This window comes from Colletotrichum higginsianum, chromosome 3 (assembly GCF_001672515.1).
Source record: "Colletotrichum higginsianum IMI 349063 chromosome 3, whole genome shotgun sequence".
Taxonomy (NCBI): Eukaryota; Fungi; Ascomycota; class Sordariomycetes; order Glomerellales; family Glomerellaceae; genus Colletotrichum; species Colletotrichum higginsianum.
Genome location: NC_030956.1, coordinates 4,831,005 through 4,840,903, shown reverse-complemented (window position 1 = coordinate 4,840,903; position 9,899 = coordinate 4,831,005). Strand labels below are relative to the sequence as shown.

Below are 9,899 nucleotides of genomic sequence, written 5' to 3'. Positions count from 1 at the left end.
CGCGACGGCGTATGGGTAGCATGAGAAGACGACGAGCAATTTCTAAAGAATATCGAACGGGGGAGGAAGGAGAGAAAGGGGAGACGGGAAGGGAAGGGAAGGGAGGGAGAAAGGGGGGGGGGGGGAGAAAGTCTCCGTAGTACATGCCTCTTTCCCTTTTCTCCGTGTAACGAACACGAATCTCCCCGGGACCAAAGACTTTCGCTTATCGAGTCCCAGTGGAATCTGGCCATGTCGTGGCACGAAGGCGAATAGGAGGAGGGGGAGGTGGGCGGGAGGAGGCGCGGGAGTGTCTTAGGAACACCAAGTTCAGGAACGACAGGCCTCAGTTGAACATACCACCCCCCCTCCCCCCTCAAGGCAGCTGAAAAGTCACTCCTTTTCAATCCGCTGCCGCGCTGTGCCTATCCGGCGTGGTTGGAGTGTGTCCGTCTCGCAGTGGTCGGTCGTCCCAAGGAGATCTGACAACCTTGGGTGACCAGCCAGTGCGTCCGTGAACGATAAAGCCAAAGACGAAGATGAGGAAGATGAAGGTGTAGAAGAAAAAAAAGAAAAAAAAGCATGCCCGATGACGCCTCTTCTCTCTTTCTCCCCCTCCTTCCCGCCATGGATACGGTCAAGGACCGGCCGCGCGAGGCAACCGACATCGCCACCCGCTCCCCCTCGGCTGTTCACTTCCTGCCGCCGGGGGCCGGACGCTTACCCGCAGCCTCGGGACCGGAAGCGGCAGCGGAAGCGGGTAAGGGGGGTTAGGGATGCAACGGGTCGACACGCTCCAGTTCCGCAGGTTTGCCCTTACTTGTGGACAGAACGCCTGGACGAGAGGGCGGTGTTGGCTACCGAGTGTCCCGTCGACATCGAACAGAACCGTTGGCAGGGTAGGCCTCGTCGTCTTCGAGCAGGTCAAAAAGTCCAGAGATGGAGAGAAAAGGGGGGGGGGGGGGGGGGGGGGGCGACTCTGGCGGGCCTTCTTCCAGACCTCTCTTCCCGCCCCCTCAACTCACGATTTTCCTGTTGGGAAATGCTGTAGCACCAGGATATGCAGTCCAACCCCCCTCTCCCGACGATGCCCTCATCGTGCCTAGTCCTGCACCTGCATAGCATATGTCGGCCAACGAGATGATAGACGACCACCTTATCTGCCACAGATTCTTGGGGTGTCTCGATGATGCAGGCATCCCCGGTGAGGTCTCTGCTCGGGCTGGCCAGGCATGCGGGAGGGAGGTTTCCTGTCCGACTCTTCAAGAACACAGAGCATCGCGAGAGCAGTGAGTCGCCTATTTGCATGAAAGCTGGTTCACCACAACGTGACGCGCGGCAAAATGTCTCAAAAGCGGCAGTGGTATGGGAGTTACGTCGGTAGTTTGAAGATACATGAATACAGATAGACGTAAATACATACTTTGCACGCAGAAATGCATGCCGAAACACTGTCTTGAACGCCCGTCTCGCGCACCCGAGACATACTTGAAAACGCCGTACCAACCGAGGCTTTGATCGCCAACATAACCTCGACCCTATTTCGTTACTTGCATTGTCGTTGTGAGAAGCGATTGCCCCGGCTTTGTGGTGTCAATGAATGAATGACTGGGCTGAGTAGAGTAGTTAATACAATGGGAGCAAGTCGCTCACTGATGCGCCTGCCTGTTTCCGAGGGCTGCGCATCACGAGGACCATTTCACGCGGTTTACAGCCGACTCTCAATGGGCGGGAAGGGCTCAGCGCCGGGCCACTGGGAATCGGGCCAGACGAGCCGGATGGCCTCCCAGACATGACTGAGGTAGGGCAAACGTCAGTGACACGGTACATGGCAAGGAAGGGGTTCCAGGGTCGGGGGCTCAGCAACAATTGTGTGGTCGCACGACGTCGGGGGCAGACGCCAAGAGAAACAAAGGGGGAAAACAAGAAGGGGGGGCACGATCTCATGAAGCGAGGGAAACACAGCGATACGAGGCGAGGGAGTGGCTGGGCGTTTAGACTTACTTGACGTGAAGGATCTCCAGGCCGTCCTTGACCTCCTGGGGGAGATCTTTTACATCCTTCCGATTCTGCGCAGGGAGAAGAACCGTCTTGACGCCGGCTCGGAGGGCGCCGATGAGCTTCTCCTTGATGCCTCCGACGGCAGTTACACGGCCCCGCAAAGAGATTTCACCCTGTGCCACAACATGTCGTGTCAGCGTACCGGGGGTTTTTTTTTATGGACAAATCATATCATCATCGAAGAAAAGGGGAAGGGTGTGTACTTACCGTCATGGCCATCGTGGGAGGGACTGGTTTGCCGGAAAACAAGGAAATAAGGGCAATCGCCTGTGCCATCCCGCTGCTGGGCCCGTCCTTGGGAATCGAACCCGAGGGGCAATGGACGTGGATGCTGCGCTCCTTCATGATGTTGGCGGCCGGCTCCGATGTCAGGCCCAGCTCGTACGCGTGGGCCTTGACCCACGACAGGGCGACCTCGACGCTCTCCTTGAGGACGTCTCCCAGCTTGCCGGTAAGCTGCACGCTGCCGTTTCCAGGCATGTCGGCAACCTCGATGAACAGGATACTGCCGTTACCGCCCGAGCTGTACGCCACCAGACCCGTCACGATGCCTGGTTTGCTCGTCTTCTCGGCAATTTCTTCCTCGAACTTTTCTATGCCCAGGATTTCCTCAATGTCGTTGACCGTCAGTTGCGGCCTGTACGTCTCGAGCTGCCCCCCATCCTTGGCTTCGGCAAACTCGACGGCCTTGGCACGACAGACGGAGCCAATCTCGCGCTCAAGGTTGCGAACCCCTGATTCACGAGTGTATGACTCAATAATCTTGGACACGACATCCTTGTCAAAGTTGACTTGGTCCTCGGAGAGCCCGTTGACCCGGATCTGCTTAGGCACAAGGTGTTGCATGGCGATGTGGCGTTTCTCGAGCGTCGTGTAGCCCGGCAGATAGATTGTCTCCATCCTGTCGAGGAGCGGCGCAGGAATGGTGTCGAGGCTGTTGGCGGTGGCGATGAACAAGACCTTGCTAAGGTCAACGGGCAAACCGACGTAGTGGTCCGTGAACGAGTTGTTCTGCTCAGGATCCAGGACCTCAAGCATGGCTGCGGACGGGTCCCCCTGGTGGTTGGACATGCCCAACTTGTCTATCTCGTCGAGGAGGAACACAGGGTTCGCCACGCCGACCTTTCTCAAGCCCTGAACAATTAGACCGGGCATGGCTGCCACGTAGGTCCGTCGATGACCGCGGATCTCGGCTTCATCTCTGACACCGCCAAGCGAGATACGGTGGAACTTCCGGCCCAGGGCCGTGGCGACAGACCTGGCCAGACTTGTCTTGCCTACACCAGGAGGGCCGGCCAACAGCATGATGGGGGACCTGTCGACCATTCGCTTTGATCGGAGCACGTCGATCTTGGTGTTGGCTAGCTTCGTGCGCTCCTCCAAGTCAGCATCGGCGGCCTCCTTCTTCTGGGACTCCTCCTCCGTCTCGGACTTGGGAGGGACTGCCTCCTGCTCTGCCTTCTTGATCTGCTCGTCAACATTGTCGTTGATGGACTGCTTGAGCCGGAGCACGGCCAGATACTCGATCAGGCGCTTCTTGACCTTGTCCAGGCCATAGTGATCCTCGTCCAGCTGCTTTCGGGCTCTGGCAAGTGTGTCGGGCCCCAGCCTGTCGTCTGTGGTCGCAGACCAAGGAATCTCGGCAAGCACGTCCAGCCATGTCCGAGTGACCTGGTATTCTTGGTTGCCAGGCATCATTTTCTTGAGCCTTCGCAGCTCCCTGTCGGCCATTTTGGCCGCGTCAGGGGGAAGCCCGGCCTTGTCCAGCTTCTTCTTGAGCTCTTCCAGCTCGTTGGGCTCCTGTTCGTCGTCCTGGTTCGGGCCTATGACGCCGTTGGGGCCGGGGGGAAACATGGTGTTGGGCGGTACCGCAGCGCCGTTGGAACCGACGCGACGTGAAGCCTTGTCGTTGATCTTGTCGAGGAATTGCACGGGCACACTGGTGAATGTGGTGATCTTGAAGTTGTTCTTGATGCCGCTAACCTGACGGTCCAGCAGCTCAATGACCTTGGACAGGCGGACCTTGACGTCGAGGGCGGCCAGAACCTCGAGCTTCTCCTCATACGAGGCCTCAACGATATTGGCCATGAAGTCGGCAAGTTGACCGGCTTCCTTTAGCTCCTTCTTATTGATGAACATTTCGAGCCTCCGAGTCAACAGGGGCGACAGGCCGCCGGGGCTATCTGGGCTTCTGGGAAGGAGTGCGGATATGCGAAGGATCGTTACGAGTTCTCTCGACCTCAGCTTGAGGAGGGAGAAGAGTTCTTGCATCTGGGCGTCCGTGGCGACTGAGAGGGATAGGTCAGCAAACCGGTGCTGTCGGCAATGGCTATCGGCAGTGGGGGGGAAATAAGGCTGCATGCTAACCTTCGTCATGGAAGTACTTGACCTTGGCTTCAAAGTGCGGCCTCTCCTGGGTGACCTTCTCTACACGGACTCTCGCAATACCCTCTACACGCAAAGCGAACTCGGCTGTGCCCCTCCCCTCGATGCCGGTGATACGGGCGGCGACACCGTAGTTGAAGAGGTCGGACTTGCGGGCGGTTCCCGGGTCGACCTCCTTGATGAGAGACTCGTCCATCTGATCGGCATCTTGAATGAGGAGTTGGCCATTGGGACCGACAAAGGGGGAGGAAACGGGGACGCAAGCGATGGGGATGGCGTCGATGCGCTCGTTCGGGGCGGCGGAGGCGGCGCGGGTGTACACGTTGGCGAGGAGAGCGGGGATGTCGGGGCGGGCGGCGGTGACGGGGATGCGGTGTGCAACGCCCGGCAGAAGGATGGTGCCACGGGCGAGGGGGATGACGGGGAGGGTGGTTGTTTGAGATCGCGCCATGTAGAATTCGGTTCGAAGGCGTGTCGCGTGATGCGGGCTGCTGTTCGGGCTTACGTGCGCCTCGGGTGTGGCGACAATGGGACGGACGGCGGTTGAGGTTGGCGACGGGCGGATGTCGATATGGACGTGGTCGCGGAATTTACGGAAGAACGACGAAGGAAATACTGGCTAAACAGAGCAAAGCGGATGGGCGTATGATGCAGATATGGTCGCAGTGGCTGGTGGTGGAAGAACAAAAGGTGCGGTTCTGGTTTTGGTTCTGGTTCGGAGGATGGGACGGGATGGGATGGGATGGGATGGGACGGAATGAATGGTTGATGTCAATGTCAGAAGCAACGGGCGAGCCCAACGAGCGTCTCGACCTTCAAGTCCCGAGGAGCATCTCCAGACGGTGGTGCAGTTCAGCGGTCCAGTCACCGTCAAAGCCGGGGTGGGGGACCTGGGGCCCTGGGGTGGGTGCTCTGTTGGTGCGGGAGCCTCCGCAATGGAGGTCAGCCGAGGCTAATCGGCGCAGTGACAAACAACCACTATGCACAGAATGTCATGGAATTGGAAGGCAGTCGTCGGTCTACCGTGTGTGCTACATCTTGCCACAAGAACTAGGAATGGATTTGGTCATATACAGCAGGTCTCCTTGACATTCCGTGAATCAATAGCCCACAGACCGAAGTTGATGCATGGAAATCATGTGAGAATCCACACTGCGAACTGCGAGATGAACTACAGCGGTCTCATCAGACTCGGCTCTGCAAGTGAACTGATAGATACAGTATTGATATCAGACCGGATTCCGATAACCGGATCCCCTGCACAGACCACGACCACAGACCACAGACCACCTCCCATACTGCTTATGTAACCTGCGGTTCCAGCCTTTCATCCAGTCGTTTCGTTCATTGCCTGAACGCGGGGCAGCCGGCAGTAAGCATTCCAAAGAGGGCGGGCGTGCACATCAATTAAACTCCTCGTCGCGTCTCCAGGCAAAAAGACGCGTCCCATCATCACCACCACCAACACCCGCCACCACCATCCCACTCTACCAACAAACCCGCCCTCCCACCTCACGACCCCGCGACAACCAAGATTCGCTTGATCCCTCAATACAGCCACACGTAGACAATGAGTAGGTGTTTCTTTTGCATCTGTGACCTGAGCAAGCGCTCAAAGCTAACCGCGACCACGCGACAGCTTCATACGGCGGCTTCACGAAAACGCCCTACGGCGCCCAGGGAGGCGACGATGCCGGCGGATTCGTCTACGGTGGCTCTCAGCAGGGCAGCCAGGGCGGTGGCAAGGCCTACAGCGAGGAATCCCTCCGCCCCGTCACCATCAAGCAGATCATTGACGCCGACGAGGCCTACCCAGGTGCCGATTTCAAGATTGACGGCGCCACCGTCACACAAGTCAGTCCCCCACACCACAAGCCCATGTCCTCCTCATCTTGATTTACATAAACTCGACGGCGCAACATCCGGCTGACCCCTCGACTCTCCCCGCCCGCAGGTAACTTTTGTAGCCCAGATCCGCCAAATCTCGCCGCAGCCGACAAACATTACCCTCAAGCTCGACGACGGCACCGGCCTTATCGAGGTCAAGAAGTGGGTCGACACAGACAAGAAGGACGACGCCGACGCCAACCTCGAGGTTGAGGGCTACGTCCGCGTCTGGGGCCGCCTCAAGTCCTTCAACAACAAGCGCCACGTCGGCGCCCACTTCATCCGCCCCGTCACCGACTTCAACGAGGTCAACTACCACCTCCTGGAGGCCACCTACGTCCACCTCTACTTTTCCAAGGGCCCGGTCAATGGTGCTGGCGCCGGCGGCGCTGATGGCATGTTCGTTGACGGCGACGATTCATACGGCAGCGGCGCCGGTGCCGGTGCCGGTGCCGGCGGGAACTCCGGGCAGGCCGACAAGCTCAGAGGCTGCTCCGCCGCCGCGCAAAAGATTTTCAACTTTATCAACAACTCGCCCGGTGGCAACGAGGGCGTGAACATCAACAGGATCGTAAGCGGGACTGGCCTCAGTGCTCAGAGCGTGGTGGCTGCTGCGGACGACCTGCTCGGCAATGGTCTGATTTATCCGACGGTCGATGACGAGACGTGGGCCATTTTGGATTACTAGACGATCGAGACGCACATGGGCGTTTCGAAGACAAGGGGGTGGTGTACTATCATTTTGTCAAGATGATGGGAATGGATATACGCACGCGGGAAAGAACCCTTGCGTACGGGTTTCATCGACTTCGGGCCAAAAGAAAAGGATCAGCACAAGTGGTGTGCTGATGTATTTGTCACGACATGGGCGGGAAAATTAGGAGACTGGCGTAACAGCCCGTGACCCTATGCATATGAATGAAACGAGAGGATCGATCGGTATTCTAATGAATGGCTAGAGCTAGTCGGCGGATACAAAAAAAAAAAAAAAAAAAAAAAAAACCTGGAAGCAAGAAACTGCCCCTAAAAGAAAAAACATGTTAAAAAATTTCATAACCAAACGGCTAAACCCACCATCCCGTCGCCGCTGCGGTAGAGACGGTGGACCGAGCCCGCGCCTGGTGTTGAACCAGACCACAGCCCCGTCGGGGCTCATGTTGAACTTATCGAGCTGTCGTCAGCAAGGAGATGCAGGCGCAAGCCGCCCGGGAGGGAGGACCGCATCAGACAAGGGACAATCCCCACGGTAGTAGAAAAAGAAGAAGAAGAAGACGAACGCGTCACCGAATTCCGCGCGCTACCAGAAAAAGAAACTGACCGTCAAACAGACGCCATTGGTAGGCGAGTCCCGCGACGACGGATCAAGCCCGCACCGTCTCCTTCATGACAGCGTTGATCTGCATCTTGATGTGGCCCGGGACGGCCGCCGAGTACATGTGGCCGCCAGTGCCGCCGCCTCCACCCGCCTTGCGCGGGCACGGCTCGCGGACCATGATGAACAGGCTGACGGGGGCGTCGCCGCGCGTCAGTCGGATCTCGCGCTTGAACTCGAACCCGAATTTGCGGTAGTATGCGTTGTTAGCGAGGGAGCTGGACTCGAGGTAGACGGCACGGTTTTCCGCGTCGGCCTAATTGTGTGTGTCAGTCGGCGTTGGATGGCACCCCCAACGAGTTATCTCATGTAAATAGAAAAGGGGGGAGCGCGCGCGCGCGAGTGAGTGAGAGAGAGAGAGAGAGGACGACAACGCCCAGAGACAACACCCAGGTAGGTTTTGAGGAGCCTGGACGGGCGAAAATAAAGTCTTTAACGTACCCTCTCTATCATGTCGTTGAGCAGCTTCCGCGCGTACCCTTTGCCCCGGGCGTTGGGTTTGGTCCCTAGGTAGACCAGGTAGTAGCAGTCACCGTCCCGCTCGCCCATGACCTCGAGCTTGGTATCGTGCAACAGGGGCAGCAGCTCGTCGTAGTAACGACGCCTGGCCTCCACGGTGAGCTGGAAGTAGAGGCGCCACAAACCGCTCCGGAGGACGGTCCACCATCCGTCGGCGTCCTTTCCGGGAGGCATCCTACAAACAATCCGTCTAGTATTAGCCCGGGTTCGTCATCCCTGTGGGTGGGGTGCTTGTCTGCGTGATACACTTATACGCCACCAACGTGGACAGTTCATCAAGAAACAAGGGCATTGGGGGGGGGAGAAGAAACTCACCACAGAGCAACGGCGTCGTGGTCCGGGCCGATGGTGGTGACGGTGCCATTGATGCAGTGTGCGGCCGCGATGTAGACCATGATGTCGACGTGCAGCTTCCACTTGGACTCGGCCGACAGGTTCGCCATGTCATCGGCGTCGAGAAGATACTGGCTAAGATCATCAGCAGCAAAGGCATGGGCCAGCGAGAGGCCGGCCTCCTTGCACTCCGACATGCCAATGACACGCACGGTATCCTCCCACTTCGGGGGCACGAGGGAACGGCTGAGCTCAACAAGGGTGACGCTTTTGCTTACGTGCTCCATGACGGGCGGGCTTCTTCTTCCTCTTCTTTTACTCCTTTTGATTTTTCTCCTTTTTTCTGTGTTTTTTTGCCGAAGGCCCCCGTCTCTGTTCACGAATCTGGTTGAGCGAGTTAGCATCGGACACTGCCTCAGGGCCTTGGGTCCATGTGCTGCAGGTGTGCGGCGACATACTTAAATTCTGTATACTGTCGCCCGTATGTACTCTCGAGAGTTGTGTTCTCGAGACGGGCATAAATCTGGATGGGTGGCGCAGGCAATTGAGGCTTGTACGGAGGTCAACCGACATCAATAACGATTTCGACGGGTCAAGTCTTTGTGCTGGATTTGTTGGGCTCGGAGCGTAAGAGTTTGTCGTCAGCAAGGCGCGTGATCCAGCGATGACGTCTTCACGATGTGCGAGGAGCGGGATGCTTGGTTGATTAACGGGGGTTATTGTCAGGCAGAACGTCAGATGACGGTGAGGAGACAGGGAGAGAAAGTTGAGGGATGGTATGAGTGGAGGCTGGAATTGATAGTAGTAGTCGAGATGATGAGTAGCAGTCTAGCAACAAAGCACAGCTGACGGCTGCGAGCTTGTCCAGAGATCTGCCCCCCGGTTCTTGGGGCCTTCGAGACGAGACACACTCGATGCAAAAAAGGACTTTTATCCTTATCCTTGCCTTGGTAGGAAGCCAAACAGTTTGCGTGTGCGTTGGTGAGAACCTATCCAAAGTTGTGTGACGATGAGACGAGGAGAGGAGAGGAGCGGGAAAGGGGGACGAACGGCGGGAAGAGGGCGGAGAGGAGACGGGGGTTATGTAGTCTGGTAAGCGTCACTGGACGTACAGGGGACAATAGTGTAGACAGTGGGCGAGAGGGAGGGTGAGACAGGTAGCTGGGACGATGGGGAGGGTGGAGGTCGTGGAGAAACAAGAAGTTCCGGCGAAGGGTGAGCTGCAGATAGATAGCTTGAGAAGCCGTGGCAACAATGGAGAGTGGGATGTGTCGAGAGGTGCTACAGAACCAACCAGTCACGGGATGATGGTTCAGTGTTCTGTTGCACGGTTCTATCCCAACCGAAGTGAGCTGGCGGCAAT

The 9,899-nt window shown here is 57.5% G+C and overlaps 4 protein-coding genes across 4 annotated transcripts; 2 read left to right on the top strand and 2 right to left on the bottom strand.

Moving 5' to 3' along the window:
- Positions 1–561: 561 nt before the first annotated feature.
- Positions 562–882, top strand: CH63R_04989 (uncharacterized protein; the record flags this gene model as incomplete). The annotated part of the gene is made up of 2 exons (XM_018299964.1): positions 562–739; positions 788–882. The coding sequence occupies 2 exons, from the start codon at positions 562–564 to the stop codon at positions 880–882; spliced, it is 273 nt and encodes a 90-aa protein (XP_018161210.1).
- An 805-nt stretch (positions 883–1,687) lies between these two features.
- CH63R_04988 (Lon protease-like protein) lies at positions 1,688–4,876 on the bottom strand (the record flags this gene model as incomplete). The annotated part of the gene is made up of 4 exons (XM_018299963.1): positions 1,688–1,775; positions 1,984–2,153; positions 2,248–4,328; positions 4,408–4,876. The coding sequence occupies 4 exons, from the start codon at positions 4,874–4,876 to the stop codon at positions 1,688–1,690; spliced, it is 2,808 nt and encodes a 935-aa protein (XP_018161209.1).
- A 1,119-nt stretch (positions 4,877–5,995) lies between these two features.
- On the top strand, positions 5,996–7,000 carry CH63R_04987 (replication factor-a protein; the record flags this gene model as incomplete). Its single annotated transcript, XM_018299962.1, has 3 exons — positions 5,996–5,999; positions 6,065–6,279; positions 6,380–7,000. The coding sequence occupies 3 exons, from the start codon at positions 5,996–5,998 to the stop codon at positions 6,998–7,000; spliced, it is 840 nt and encodes a 279-aa protein (XP_018161208.1).
- A 673-nt stretch (positions 7,001–7,673) lies between these two features.
- Positions 7,674–8,823, bottom strand: CH63R_04986 (Acetyltransferase; the record flags this gene model as incomplete). Its single annotated transcript, XM_018299961.1, has 3 exons — positions 7,674–7,940; positions 8,126–8,378; positions 8,519–8,823. 3 exons carry the CDS (start codon positions 8,821–8,823, stop codon positions 7,674–7,676), a joined length of 825 nt encoding a protein of 274 aa, XP_018161207.1.
- Between the last annotated feature and the right edge of the window lie 1,076 nt (positions 8,824–9,899).